The sequence below is a fragment of the Spermophilus citellus genome (assembly GCF_964194105.1).
Source record: "Spermophilus citellus genome assembly, chromosome: 14".
NCBI lineage: Eukaryota > Metazoa > Chordata > Mammalia > Rodentia > Sciuridae > Spermophilus > Spermophilus citellus.
In genome coordinates this window covers 26,205,926-26,221,755 of record NC_138194.1, presented here as the reverse complement: position 1 = coordinate 26,221,755, position 15,830 = coordinate 26,205,926, and the positions used below count along the sequence as shown (strand labels likewise).

The window sequence follows — 15,830 nt, the reverse complement described above, 5'->3', positions numbered from 1 at the left end:
GGCCAGCTTCAAGTGCTCCAGTTACAGAATGGCATTTCTTAGGTCTGGCTTCTGGATGGAAGGACTTAGCATCAGTTCCTTCATATAGAATTCCAAGGTATTCAGTGACATTCACTGCAGTGAATAGGTGTGAAACCTTTGCATTTAATTCTAGGTTTTCCCTGGAAATAGAATGACTTGAGACAAAATGAGTGCTACTAGCAGCAGGAAAGCTGAATGTCAATCATGATGGACAGGATTTTGAAAGAGAAGGCACGGGTAGGGTGAGGGGTGGAATAGCTTTTATTAAAGGTCATTGAATGATTGGAGTATTAAAAAAATGATGCAACTTGCATAAAAGGAGAGAAATTCCTGCTAAATGCCTAACCAATATTACTTTAAAATGATTATGGAATATGATACTGTACTCAATAAGTAGAACAAATACCATGATCAGAAATTAATTATATTAAGTACTGAAGGGGCAGTGAAACTAGAAAATTGGGAGAAAGAAAACAGAAAAGGTCTAGAGAAAGGAGAAGTTTTCACAAAAAGTGTTAAGGAAGGGACGAGAGTTATGGATGAGGAATGGCAGGAGAGAGGCCATTCTAAGAAAGTATAAGTTGAACTATTTTATAAGTTCAGTACTATACCCAGTTGTCCACCGGGTTGTGGACAATCAGAAGATTTTATCACTTTGTTTATTTATTTATACCACTGAGCTATATGCCTACCTTTAATTTTAATTTTAATTTTGTATTTTGAGATAGGCCTTGCCAAGTGGCCCAGACTGGCCTTGAACTTGTGATTCTTTTGACTCAGCCTCCTGAGTTACTGGGATTACGGGTGGGTGCCACCATGCTTGGCTGCTTTCACTTTTTATCTATTTTTTTTCCTTTTGTAGATTGACTTTGCTTATAGATGCTAAGCTACTCCAAAACTTAAATTTTTAGAACAGACATTAATAATTTAAATGTCTTTGGTGGGAGGAAACAAGAGTGAAGCTGTTATTATGTAAAACAAAACAAAAACAAAACAAACTCAATTGCTAGAAACAATCACATTTTACCAAACTGTAATTTAAACACAAACTGTGCACACATACACAGACATTGGTGTTTTTTTAATGAAGAACTAGAAATCTGACATTTGACTTCCAGACCAAGATTTCAAAATCAGGTCTCCCATTTTCTATTGTGAGGCAAGTACAGAATTCAGTTTTGACTCCTTTAATTTGGAGAGATTTAGATTAATTTGTTATTATGCTGGATAAGCTGCTGTATGCAAAGGAAGATAATTAAGCACATAGACACAATCTTTGTATAGATTTTTTATTGTCCTCAGATAGGGAAAAATATGGTTTTTCAAAATCATACTTGAATGCTACTGTTTTGTTAAGAGTTTAACAATTTCCATTTCTATCTTTTCATTTATTGGCTTATTATTATTTAAGAAAGGAAAAATCCCCATCAGTTCAATAACAGTGTGAATTTGTTAAATTCACAAAATGCTATGAATATGTAAAACAATATGTAGTAGCTTTACTTGTTTTATTCCTAACTGGAAAGTTTCAGTTTTGCCTGGTAATAGTTTTTTGGCAAACTGTGTCTCCCTCTAGTGATACAAATCATTATTCTTTAAAAAATATAGTAAATAAAGTTGATCCTCTGAAAGAAATATGTGTTCTAGTCCAGACAAAAGCATATTATTAAAAAATAAAGTTAACACGCTAATACCTGGAGTTTGCTTGACTGCTATAGTGGAGATTTTATTTTTTTAATTTTTAATTTTTTTTAATTTAATTTTTTTATTAGCTACACATGACATTACAATGATCTTGGCAATTCATACATTTAAATCATTGGGGTATAACTTCTCATTTTTCTAATGAGATTTTATTTTTTGATATGGTTTTCAGGTAGGTGTTCATTCTATATGATTATGCTCACTTTAGAAAAGTCTTTATAATGTGTGGCTCTCCTAATATATGCCATTTTGTCAGATAAAAAGACAGGCCACTTACCTATTAATTGCTGTAGTGGAAATAGGGAAATATGACAGCATTCTGGACTCCAAAGGATAGAAGCAAATTGGGTGTCCCGGCTCATGCCTAGAGGCCCAGCTACTCTGAAGATGATTTGAGCCCATAAATTTTGATCTGCTGGCTGACATGATGAGGTCCCTTCTTGAAAAGAAGTAAAAAGAAGCAGAAACTCAGTTTACTCTTGGCTTATAGGGTGTGTTAAAACTGCAGAGGTAGATCCCACTCATCCCTCACTCCTGAGTATCCACTCTCTACAAGCTAGATGCTGAAGCTACTCAGGTGAACAAGTCACAGCCATTGTTTGCAAAGTGATGTCACTACAGGACTCTCCAGAAGCATTGAAAAAAATGACCTATACTACTTTACCATTTAAATATTTTTTTCTAGAGTGTTAATTTTGGGACTAGGGCAGATCTACCCTGGACAGGCAAGCCTGACACATCTGCACAGAGGACAGTGTCTGGGGTAGGGGGCTGCAGAGACCTCCTCAAACAAGGCAAGAACAGATGTTGGCTCAGGCTGATTCAGAATTAAACAAATCCATCTAGATAACCAGGATCTTCTGCTTTAAAATGAAAGAGCTCAGTTTCAAAAGTAAATGTAACAAGACCTCAAATCTATGGAGACTGGCCCTGGTGGCTTGGGGTGGGTGTTGAGGGAATGTGAGGTGGGAGTAGTTAGAATGGAGGGGCATGGCCCCATACAGCTCAGCTCCACACAGAACCCTTGAAAGGCAAATGATCCTTACCTTGACTTCCAGTGGACTCATTTGCAGTGAAACCTGCAGGCAGACAGACTCCAAAGGCCGAGGAAGACTAAGTTAGCAAAACTCTGCAGCATAGCAATTAGGAGTTGAGTGGGGTCCTGGTGAGTCTCCAGTAGGCCAGGGACTCAGATGCTCAGGGGTTCCCACCCTCTACTCTCATAGGCTTTCTGGAGTCTAGTTACTTTGAGAGAGACTAGAAGTATTAAACAAGTGTCGTTTCTATTATCTTTAAGGGCTGTATTGGTGAGGGTTCTCCAGAGAAACAGAATCAATAATATGTGTCTCTATATATCACCATTCATCTATCATCTATGTATGTATGTATGTATGTATGTATGTATCTATCTATCTATCTATCTACCTACCTAATTACCTATCAATCATCTGTCTTTTAAGGAATTGGCTCAAGATGGTGACAGTTGGTGGATAGAACGGAGACCCAAAGAAGAATTGATCTTAACAGAATTCCCTCATACCTGTCTGTGCTCAGACTTTTTTTTTTTTTTTTTTTTTTTTTTTAACAGGGATACCAGTCACATTGGATTAGGGCCCACTATTGTGACCTCGTTTTAACTTAATTAGCTCCAAGATGATCCTATCTTTAAAAACAGTTATATTATGAGGTACTAGGGGTAGGACTTCACATATGAATTTTGGGGAGACACAATACAGTCTATAACATAGGCACATGAAATACTTTTGTTTTAAAAATGATTTATAAACAAATTACAGTGACTTCATGTTTTAGTTTTAGGATGGTTTAATACTCATGCCTGTACTATGTTAGGGCCTTTGTAATAACTAATTTAATAGTCTGTTATTAGTTAGGTGTTATTGTTATGCTCAGTCTGCAGATACTGAGGGAAGCAAACAAAGGTGAAGTACTTGCCCACCGATGTGGTCAGGAAGTGGAAACCCAGGCATTTGGGTACAGGCAGGCATTGTAGCCAGCCAACCACACCAGGCATTGTTGAACAGTCCCCAAAGTGATACTATTAAACTTATAGTCAAAATCCTTGGGGGCCCTCATTAAAATGCAGATTCCTGGCTCAGCACCAAACTTACTGAGTCAAAATTCCTGGAGAATTGGGAATGAGGGTATAGTCTGTATTATAACATTACCCTTCCAGGGGCTTTAATGTTCACAAAAATTGGAGAAGTACCAGAATTATTTTTGAAGGCTTATCTAACTCTCCTTCTCTTAGTTTTTGATTCCAGTATTCAGTGGCCTTTCCTATTTTGTAGGTGGGACTTTTGGGAGAATTTATTTACTTATTTAACTAATATTCACCAAGCAATATTGCTAGCTTCTGTGGGTTTACAAGGGTAAATCAGATGTGAAATTTCTCTTCAAAGACCATATAATATTATGTTGATATTATTAGGTTTTGAAATGTTCTTTCAAATGAGAAATATCTGTACCTCATTCTATTTTTAAAGGTTCTATTTTTCATAAATGTGAGTGCTTCTTCTATTCAGGAATGGCTCTATAAATCATGTATTTTAGTTAACTCTCTTAATTTTCTGGTAAGAAGGTGACTAACATGCATTATTATCTGTAAACAATCAAGACTATGTTTTTGAGAGAAGAATAGTAAAAAAATGTAGGCCAGCTGCTGCTATTATTCAAGGCTTTGTATTGCTCTTGGGTTTTTATGAATGTATTGAAGTGTGCAGGTGTGTGTATGTTTGTGATCCAGATAAAAATGTTAAACCTATCATTAAAATAGTTTTTAAAAAAACCTCACATCATCCTTTTTATGAGGAGTAAAAATAAATTCACTAGTTCCTAATGTCCTTCCTCTAAAAAATATGGTGGGAGGGATGTGGTTGCCTTTTTCCCTTTACCACTGGGTGCCTTTGAGTTGGAGGTAGTACTGGGACACAGATAAGCAGTGGCAGAATGCCAGGTCTTCTGTGCATGGAGGAAGTGTTCAGTCTGCTGTGGATGATACAATCTCCAGGGGTAAGTTCCCCTGTGGTTACAGAGTGTGTTGCAGAATTTAACCACTTCCACGAAGAGCTCTCCTCCCATTCTCTTTCTTCCTCCCCACATTTTTCCTTCTGTGATTATGATGAAGTTCAACATATGGGTAGACATTAACCAAATATCCAAATATCAACTGCCCATAGCAGAAGGGGGCTTATGCATTGACTGAATTAATGAATATATTCTTGTTTTTCTTTCTGTGTAGATGTGCAGTGTGGTAGAGGGTGAGGGTAGAAAGGCAGGAAAAATGAGTGAATTTTCTTCTTTTCCTAAGCTCCAAGACTGTTTTAACCAAGATTCTGATACTGTGACACACATCAAAGATAAATCAACTTAGAGGGAGGAAAGGTTTATCTTGGCTCACAGCTTCATTGTTTCAGCCCATTGTAGCTTCACTATATTGCTTTGGGCCTCTGGTGAGGCAGTACAGCACGGTGGGAGGACGAGCACAGGACGTCTGTTGACCTCATGGCAGCTGGAAAGCAAAGTGAGGTGGTAGTGGTAAGAGGAGGGGTGAAAGAATTCCCCACGCAAAGACACTTCGCCAGGAGAATTCCAATTTTATTGCAAAAAGCTGTGTGCTTATATAGAACTAAGGGGAGATGGTAGGGCTTAGATAAATGGCAGGCCACCTGTTTATTGGCAAGTTCTTCCAGATATCAGCTCCCGCGCCCAGGAATTAATTCTCATTGGGGCTAAGGTTCCCCGCCAGCGAGGTTTGAAATTGGCGCCGGCGGCGGGAGAGTTCACAAGGGCGGGAACTTTTCGCGCCACTGCAGAGAAGAAGAAGGTAGGAAGAAGAAGTCCTTAGGGGCCATGTTGGGGTTTTTTCTCTGGGGTAAGGCTGCAGTTTATACTTTTCCCAACAAGGGGCAAGGGTATTCCCTTCAAGGGCATGTCTCCAATGGCCTAACTTCCTTCCACTATTCCCATCTGCCACCTTCCAGTAGTGCCACAGACTGGCAACCAAAGCATTTAATGCATTGGCTTTGGGAGATGTTTAATATCCAAACCATTACAGAGTCATTCCAGTGAATTGGGGTAAGCATTGATATTCAGGAGTAATTTCCTTGAAGGGTCTGTGTAGCTGAGGCCATAGGGTGTGAATCCAATGAATGCTTTTTGTATTCAATTAAGGTTAATTGTCAGTTTTTTTTGTTTGGTCTCTACTGTTTTTAATTGTGAATGTTTTTTTTTTTTTTTTTTTTAAAGCCATACATATAATCAACTTGTCACCTAGCTAGTTGGTGGCAAGGAGCCTGGAACTCTTCCTTGAGAGGCTCTTCCTGCCACATTACAGGACAAGTTCTGACTTTCAACTAAGACCTGGGCTGTTACCTACCTTCAAAGGCAAAGGAAATGACTTGGGTTTACAACAAATAAGTATAATTAAGAACAGACATATAGAGTCTTTCCTATCAATTCTATTCATTAGTTCAGTTTGCTTATGGGTTGGCTAGAACTCAGAGTATGACACATTTGCTTTATATTTTGTAACATGTTAAGATCTTGAGTGAAAAATCTTAATTCACTACTCAGAATGACTGAATTAGCCTTTTGAAAAGATCTTCATTTAAAAGAGGAGCTAAGACAAAAACAAAGCTATTTTGGAAAATCAAAAATTTTTTGATTGCTGTGTGAACAACCAACAATAAAATAATTTAAAAAAAATTTTTTTTGAGTAAAATGGTATTATAGAATAATTGGTGGGCTTCTTTTTCTGTAGAGAAAAATGTAGAAATTCACTTTTCTATGAAAGAGTGCTGTGACTGGAAGGTGGAAGTACATCCCAGGTGTATTAATGTGCTGTATGTAGACTAGAGAGTTTGGGATCTTGTGTTACTTATGAATCACATGCTTTTAATATTTTCCTGGGAATATTCCATGAGGCCCATTTTTCCATTCATAAAGGGAATAGTGACAAAAACATGGAAATAAATTTAAAGATGAGGCAGCTATAGTCACAGAAATCAGGAGGCCACTGAGTGGACGTGAGCACAGCTGGGGGCCCGTGGTGTTGGGGGCCCGTGGCCCACCTCTGTGGCCATCCTCCTCACACCCTGGACCTGCTTTCCAGAGCTTCTTTTCTTGAATATACTTTTGCACATGCCATCCCTGTGTCAGGGAAGAATGCTGTTCCCTAGGTAGTGCTGAATGCTTTCACCATCTCATGGCTTATCTGACCCCCCTCCCAAATCCTCCACGGCTAGGTCGCCTCTGACTCAATGCTGTTCTGAGCAGCATTGGTTCAGCTTACCCCGGTTTGTAATGCTCAACCTAAAATTGATCATTGATTCTAGCTTTTCTAGGAGGATGTGGAATAAGCTCGATCTTTGCCTTTTCTAGAGTACAAGTTTGAAAGCCGTGTTCTAGAGCTCAAGGTTTCTTTGGATGGGATTTAGGTCTACTGCCGGGTGAAAGAGAAATTGAGTTTTCTGGGCTCCCATGTCCACAGACTTTAGTCTCAGTAGTAATGAGATTAACTAGCATGTAGCCAGTACTTACTATGAACAAGCACTGTTTCAAGCACTTTACACCTTATTTCAATTCCCATGGACAATTTAAAATGGGAAGTATGGTTGTTATCACATAGGGGAAACTAAGGCACAGGACAGGCATGTGGTTTGTTCAGGGTCACACAGCAAATGCAGAGTTGGGTTTGAAGTCAGCCGTCAGGCTCAGTCAGGCTCTAAAGGGCTATAATTTAACACCTTTCTTACCATGGCAACTTGGCTTTTGTATATGTTGAGGTCACAGTTCAGCATTTGAGGAGAACATCTGCTGCCATAAAAACTTAGAAACTGCCTCATTAGAGTGTGCCTGAGTAACTGGGCTCTTCTCAAGCAGCATTCAGTGGAGGTAAGTTTTATTTCCTCCACTGAATGTCAACAGTTTTTGGTAGGTGTGTGCATATGTGTAGAGCAACACTCAGTTCGGAACAGCCTTGGCCTGATGGAGAAAGAGAAATGAGCTAAACTTCTTGGAGCATCTTCACATGCTGGCTCTGGGCCTCATCTGTATGGAGGATGGCTTTTGGTCCTTTCTCCAATAACCTCACATGTGTGTTTACTCCTTCTTATACCATGGGAGGTAAGTCTTGAGTCTGGAAAGGATCCTACCAACAGGAGAGCTACAAGTGAGCCTGAGTAAAATTCCCGAAGAGTAGCCAATAGGCAGTTTCCTGTGGCTGCCTTGTTGTAATAATTTGTCGTCTAAATCTCCTCCTCCTCAATTTGTGTTCTTCAAGGATCAAAAGCAGAGCTGATCATCAAGGTCCACTACATAGCTCTCTGATGTAAGCTAACCTGCAAGGACAGCAGGAGTTCATCAGTATGGGTCGCCCTTCCTCAGAATTGAAAACATTCAGCTCTGGGTCTGGCAAATACACCTTTCTCCTAGGTGTGCTTGTGCTTAGCTCCAGGTTACTTTTTCTAAATTGATGACATTTGCCAGGAGTTCATTAGGAAAGGACTGCTTTAATACTTACTTTAATACTGTGCAAAGGAATATCCCCTTCTCTAAGCAGAATTGGGGCTTCACAGTAAGGTGGGACACAAAGAGGCTTTTTAAAATTAATAGCATCTGATTGCACAATAAAACAGTGTTGAAGCAACAGTGTCTTACAGCACTGGAGAGCAGATCCAACTACTTTTTTAAAAAATCTGTTATTTAAAAAAAAATGTTTGTTGTGTGCAAAGAATACCCATAGGTTCCATTTTGAGCCGTGGCCCCTGAACATTGTAAATGGACGTAATCTAGGGTAGCTGGGTCTCAATTCTGGTTGCTTGGTGCTGGCAGCCAATAGGGGGCGCGGTAGAGGTGGCAGTGCCAGGCTGAGAGGAGCCGAATGGCCGCGCCATATGGGTTCGCGAGGACGCGCCTGGAGAGACGCGCCTGGCTCTGTGCTCCTCTCCAATGCCATCTTCTTCCCATTTGCAGCTTCCCACTTCCCATCTGTGCCCACCCACTGGTTTCTCAAAGATTTTTTTTTTTAATTGGCATGGTTCAAGGAAAAGGAATCAGGAATATGTGGGTTCCCTGTCCTAGGTTCACACAGCATTGGAGATACGTGGCTACTGTGACCTGGCCAGCTTTTTGCATGCATTCTTGAAACTGTGATCCTGTGTCACTGCCGGGGGCTGTGCATTTTGCTGCACCGGTGCTTATCACAGTGCTCATGGTACTTTGTAAGTTGCCAGCAAAGCGTTTTCTTTTCCTTTTCATCTTTGCCAGTCCTCTCTACAGACTCTAAAAGGCATCTTCCGAAAACTGATAATTAAAGCTATGGAATCTGAGCATGAGTAATCGTTACCTATTTTGTTTGGGTGCAGCTTTTTAGAGATGATGATGTTCTTGCCAGTAATTATTAGGTTATCACCTTGTCATAGCAACTCCTTCAGGAGACGTGATTTTAGGATAAACGTTAGGCCAACCCTTGCTGTTTAGTTCTCTGATTCAAATAAATGTAGTATTCCAGGTTAACCCCTCACCCCCACCAAACTGAATAGAACATAACTATATGACTGTTTCAAGGATATTTTGAAAACAAGTATTCAGTAAAATATCTGTTTCATCCAGTAATAAATAGTTTACAGCAGCCAGAAATTCAAAATATCACAGCACATTTTGCAGAATACTATCTAGATTCTGCCATCTTGCTGAAAAATTCCTATGTATTACTAGCACAGTTTTTTATTGATTGAAGAGTGAGACTATTTGGTATAGTTAGGTTACCGCAAATTCAACTTTTTCAAAGATGCCAGCCTTAAATAATAGGTACTGGTAGACTCCTGCTTTGTTGATGTGCTTTGGAAGATAAGAGAGTGCTGATTGACAAACCTGAGATCTGCATTCAGGCTGAACACAGGATCTCTTTATTTTTATTTTATAATTATTTTTTAATCAATGAGGGGAGAGATGGGGATGTGGTAAAAAGAAACCGAGTCGAAAGGTTGTCCTCAGGGGCAAACTCAGTGGTTGTTTCTCTTAAGACTGTGATGTAGTATATGGCCCCAGTGGAGACCCTTCGACTTCTTTATCACATTTCTCTACTCCTGCGTCTCAAAGTTAGCTTCTGTATTCAAAGATTCTCCATTGCAGACCCAGAAAGGTAGAGGATGCATAGAATGTTCCTTAATGAATGGCTGAAAGGCTTTTGGTAACAGAGGAAATGGATAGATTGTGTTTCATTGACTAAATCAAATCACAGGCCCCAAAGGTCTGGATTTTAATCCCAGTATCTTTGACACTGCTCACTCCCTCTTCACATATATCTATTCTTACCCAGTTTCATTAAGGAAAGATCTTTGTTTGGGTATTCCTGAATTTCTTAAGCAGCTATTGTTTTTGTTTGGCTTTCATATTTCATTAGGTGAGATACCCATCTTTCCAAATGTGCCCACAAATTACCAGTCTTCATTTAGCAAGTGAAACAAAAATAGTTCAAAATTATATGTAGGAAAAATTTTCCCATCTGAAAATTTGAAGCAGTAGAAGTTGGATTTTGCGAGTTTGTTTTGGGTAAGCAGCAAGCATATTTCCCTTGGTTGGTTCAGCAAAAACATTTCTGTCCCGTCATCTAGTTAGGGATAAATGGCATATTGTGGTTTCCAAAACTGAGACTGCATATGCTGCACCCAAACTTGCTCAGTTTGGGAAGCTCATGAGTAGGCTTGCCTTTGATTTTTTTTTTTAAATTCCCCTGAGTTTCTCTTTTGGCCAAAGAGAAATTTCTTGTATGCCATTCAAAATACTTGAACTTATTTTCAACCCAGAATACAGAAGTAGCTAGTGAGGCCCTTCTCAGAAATTCATTGACATGGAGTCGGGGGAAAAAAGGTAGGAGGAATAGAAAGGTCACAAAAAGCTCTGGTGCCTTTTCCTTTTTCTGGATATTGGTCCACAAAGAGAAACTCCTAAAAGAAAATGCTGATGGATTTTGTGTTGTCTCTTGGGTTTCTCCAGTAAGAGTGTTAAGGTGTCCTTTGATCAGTTTTTGATTACCAACAACCCAAACAGCTTGTGCTTTCTATATGTAGTATAATGTTATATTTATATATGGTTCTTTGAAAGAGGTGGTACAGAGAGAGAGAGCATTTGGGGAAGGTGCATTTAAGGGAAAAATAATTTGGTATTAAGAACGTTTTAGAGCTGGCTAAGAAGTTTACGAGAAAATATATTTATTTAGATTTCTCTAGAATTACCATGATGAACAGCAATGGCTTAAAGTAAAACAACCAAATAAGAACAAGTAGGAGCAACAACTGCTGTGGGCCAGGAGTTGTGTTAGTCTTCCAGGAAACCTCAAAGAACTTAAAATACAGGGTCCCTGTCTTCCTGGAGCTTTTAGTCTAAAGGAAGAGTCTATCATATGTACCTTAATTAAGTACTTGATACTTTGAAAAGGCACAACTTTTGACAGAACCCAAATGCAACTTAATCTTGTTTCTGTAAACTTTATTCAGCGGGATCAAAATCTTCCACCTCTGGATAATATACCTGACCTGGAGGGCCCAGGGCTTTTCTGGTCATTCTCAGGTAGTACAAAAGATTACCTGATCAATTTGAGTCACACAGTCTCATTTCAAGCATTTAACATGTTTGGTCTTAGTAGTCAAAAACTGGATTTTGACCTAGCTATACAGTTCCTCCTTACTTCTTCCAAAGCCTGCTTGCAGTGGTAGGGGAGGCTACAGAGACAGCTCTCCGTGTGCAGTCTCCTATTTCTGTTTTTTTTTTTTTTCTACATCCTTAATTAAGCAGTGGGGTTTAGGAGGGTTGAACAAGTTCTGGGGGCCTTCCTCTGTGTAGTGGGAATGTGCATTAAGCTTTGTTTTGAGATCTGAGTGTTGGAGCCTTGGTTGTGTTTGGGGGGGGGTGGAGAGCTATACTGGAGCCTGGTCACACTCTGTTGCAGGCACCATAAGAGCATTCTCCATGAGTTAGGTCATTTGCACCTTATACCTGGTCAGATATGCACATTCATTATCACCATAAAACCCAAAGAAATGTATCCCTGAGTGAGTTTGATAGCTTATCTAAAGGCTGCAACTCAGTCAATGAGACTGAGGCTTCAAACTCATACCAGCTGACCAGATTCTGTATTTGTCACCTTGATGACATCATGTATGTCCAGGATAAATGAGCTTGTGGAGAAAGGACAGCTTCTGACAAAAATTCAGGGTTAACAAACAAAGAAACACAAGGTGAGAAAGTAAAAAGAGCCTCTGCCCCGCCCCCTTCCTTGACTCCTCCAGATCTGCGAGGTCTGAGGTCTAGGACTGTTTACAAGGGACCCTTGTAGGAAGCCCTGGAGGCCGTGCCACTCAGCGCCGGCCCCGCACCATCACCGGACCTCTGGGGATGTGACAGTGGCTCGGGACATGAGCCCGCTTGTTCGCTCACTCTCAGTGAAAAGAGTTTTGAAATGAGTTCTGAATAGACAGCATTTTCTTTGTGCGGTTGGTAAATAACACAGAGCAAAGTTAGCAAGTTGCAGTGCTTCTGCTTTCTGATTCTATGGAAACTTTTTGTAGGGAGAAGGGCAGGATGTTTTTAACAGAATGTGACCTCACGGGAACACTAGAGGTAAGGAGGAAAAACCTGATGGAGATAACTGAGTATTTTACATCTCAGAAAATAGAGCTTTTAATAAAGCTACAACAGCAGGTTTCTGCCACCTTACACAAAAACAAGTGCTTGGTAGTGTTGTGCAGTTTACATTGATTTGGCATTTGTTTAGATATGAGTAAAAATCAATGGTTTTCTTATGTTAATTTTCATGTGCACATTTTTTTCTTCTTTAGAAGGTAATAAAATATCTGAATCGGGCAGCGTGGAGAAATCCAAAGAGAAATAGCATAAGAGCATTTTGGAACATATCCAGGAAAAGATAATCTTTGACACACCTGTAGGCATTCACCAGGTAAAGGTAAGGCAAAAAAAAAATATTGTCAAAAGTAGATTTTGGTTATTTTATCACATCTCATGGTGGTTTGAACTTTGGGGGGAAAATACACCTCATCATCCAGGACTGATTTTTGAGTGGGGAGTTGGGAGGGGCCCACCTTTTGCCCCTCCCTCTTATAGGCATGGACATGGTAGCCCTGTGTATGTCCACTGTGCCAATGGGCGGTCACCTGGAGTTGTTTCTAATGTCAGCTGTGGAGGAGTAGAGAACATGGTAATTGGGATGGAAGGGACTTGACAGATCATGATATTCTGCTAAGAACGTCAAAGTGTGTAATACTGCAAATGTTACTTGTATAGTATGGAATTACTTTTGGATTTATATTTGCACTGAGACTGACTCATTTTCTATTTAGAATTTTTTAAAAAATCACTTTTTACGGTGCTCAGATGAGAAGTACATCTGTTGCTTACATATAATAAACATCAAATATGAAGATATGTTGAATACTTGAACCGTTTGTTTGTCGCTATAGGAGACCTGCAACATATGCGTGCTGTATGTCTCTTTACTGGAATCTAGACACTGAGAAATCAAACTTTATGGTTCTTCCCTTGAGCAGTGAGATTTGTTTTTTAATCCCTAGCAACTTTTCACTCACTAAAAAATGAACATCATTTAGAACCCTTGAATTGGGTGTTTTGAATGAAGCTTGGGACAAAGATTGTATTGGTCATTATGACCAATACAACTTGAGATTCTTAAAGTAAAGCTTAGTAAACACTTTTATTTATTGACATATTGTATATACATAACATTAGCATTATAACAAGATTGTTTCCAGCATGCATGGAAATCAAGCTGTTGGTTTTCGGGACTGTGTCAGTTTTATGTCTCATGATTGTGGGTGAAGAAAAGCAGTTACAACTAGAGTGGAACTGAAAGTGAGGCTAACAGCAGGTGTTCTGACAGAAAAGAGCTTCTGATTTCTGAGCAATTGGTGGATACATTTGTTGCATACAACTCAGAGCCTTGATCTTTCTAACAAATTCAGATAAATTGCTATCAGATTAACTGGAATGGTCCCTTCAGATCAACTTAGAATACTTAATGCAAAAGAAGTGCTTCTCATGTAAGCCATGTTCATGCAGCTGAGATACAAGGATATTCCTAGCAAATTAACCCTATGTTAAATAAATTCAAAATAATATGCTGCTTTCCTTACTAACTTTATTTTTATTTATTTTTTGGTACTGGGGATTGAACCTAGGGATGCTTTGCCACCAAGCTGCATACCCAGCTCTTTTCATTTTTTTTTTTAAATTTTATTTTGGGACAGGATTTCACTAAGTTGCTAAGGGCTTCATTATGTTGCCGAGACTGGCTTTGAACTTGTGATTCTCCTGCTTCAGCCATCTGAGTGTTTGGGATTATAGGCATGGACGACTGTGCCTAGCTCCTTACTGAATTTTTAGATGACAGAACTTTTTAGATAACCAAACTTTTTAGATAAAAACATTTTCAGTTTGTGGTGTGTGGATTATCTGGAAAGAGCTATATCTCTAATATGAAATAAAAATTAAAATCAAAGATCCAAAACCCCAAATAAATCTTTACTTTGTTTGTTTTTAACTGAAATGCAACTTTATATAGTACCACATAAGAAATGAGAAGTTCAGCCCCTTGAGCACTGTCTTGACCAATCTGGGGAGCAGGGATGTGGGAGGGTGGATTGTTTTCTGAAAACCACTTATAGAAGTTTACCAGCAGAGGGCAGCGCAGAGTAATGAACTCTGAAATGTTTCCAAATACACGTTCAAAAACCTAAAGAAAAAATATCTACTTAAAAGTATTCTTTTTTGAACAATATCTTTTACCAAAATCATATATGTCTAAAATGATAATTAAAAACTTCCAACACATTAATCCTTAAACAGGCTTCTCACAATGTTAAGTGTCAAGATACGAGGGAAAAAAATCATAATTCTCTTAGGTTCCTGATATTGCATTTCAGTTTTTCTTTTTTTGAAATTACAAAAGACTATGATTTCTAGTACCAGAAATGTGCACAAGGTCTCATTTCACAGATTTTTCAGGATGATATTTCTGATGAAAACTCCTAAATTCAGATTCAGGGAAGGATCTCTTATCAAATATAACATTTGAACTAACAGTTTAGGAAGTTTTTCATTAGATCCTATTTCCTTCATGCAAAACAATATCATGTTGTTCTACTTGTTAATTTTTTTTTCTTTTCAGAATTATTATGGTAAACTTTTTTGTTTTATAATAAGACATGTAATGCTCGACAGTTGGACATATATTGGAAATCTGGGAAAAACATACTAGATGGTCTCAAAGAATTTAGAGGACTTTTTGGAAGCATGTTATATTTTATTTGAGGATGATTATAAAACCCTAACTCATTGACCTATGAATAAATATTTATAATAGCTAAATGTCTTTATACTGAATTTTATCCTGTATCCTGAAAGTCATCATTGGAGATTATCATTTTTCTAGGCAGATTAGAATTATAAAATTCTTTTCTCTTTTCAAAAGTTCATGAGTACATAACAAATTGGAACCACTTTTACAAGCCAAGTGACCCCCCATATGTCCATTTGCTTTCTTGGATTTACCTTCTGAGTGACTGTGGCTCATATTGACTTCAGATATTTGACATATCAAGTATCGTTGTCTGCAAAGGTTTCCCAGGCAACTGCAGCAATTCTTCTGGTTCCAGTTAAAAGTGCCCTTGAACTCTCAGCTCATTTCACTTCCCTGTATGGCATAATGCGTGCAGCAGAAGGAAAACACCAAAGAATTCATATAACAGGCTAATGTGCGTGGGTGGGTGAAGAGAAGGATGTATTCACAAAAGTGTCCACTTGGGGTATTGAGTTGGCTGGTTTTGCTTTTTTTTTTTTTTTTTTTGGTATCAGGGATTAAACCCAGGGGCAGTTAAATAATCCACATCCCCAGCTCTTTTTAAAATATTTTATTTAGAGACAGGGTCTTGCTAAATTGCTTAGGGCCTTGATAAATTGCTGAGGCTGGCTTTGAACTCATAATCCTCCTGCCTCAACCTCCCAAGTCTCAGGGATTACAAGTATGTGCCACTAGGCCTGGCCCTTTGTCA

General features: G+C 38.8%; 1 protein-coding gene across 1 annotated transcript; it reads left to right on the top strand.

The window, feature by feature from the left end:
* Positions 1-12,297: 12,297 nt before the first annotated feature.
* LOC308633422 (uncharacterized protein) lies at positions 12,298-12,674 on the top strand (the record flags this gene model as incomplete). Its single annotated transcript, XM_081266239.1, has 2 exons — positions 12,298-12,366; positions 12,585-12,674. 2 exons carry the CDS (start codon positions 12,298-12,300, stop codon positions 12,672-12,674), a joined length of 159 nt encoding a protein of 52 aa, XP_081122365.1.
* Positions 12,675-15,830: the final 3,156 nt, after the last annotated feature.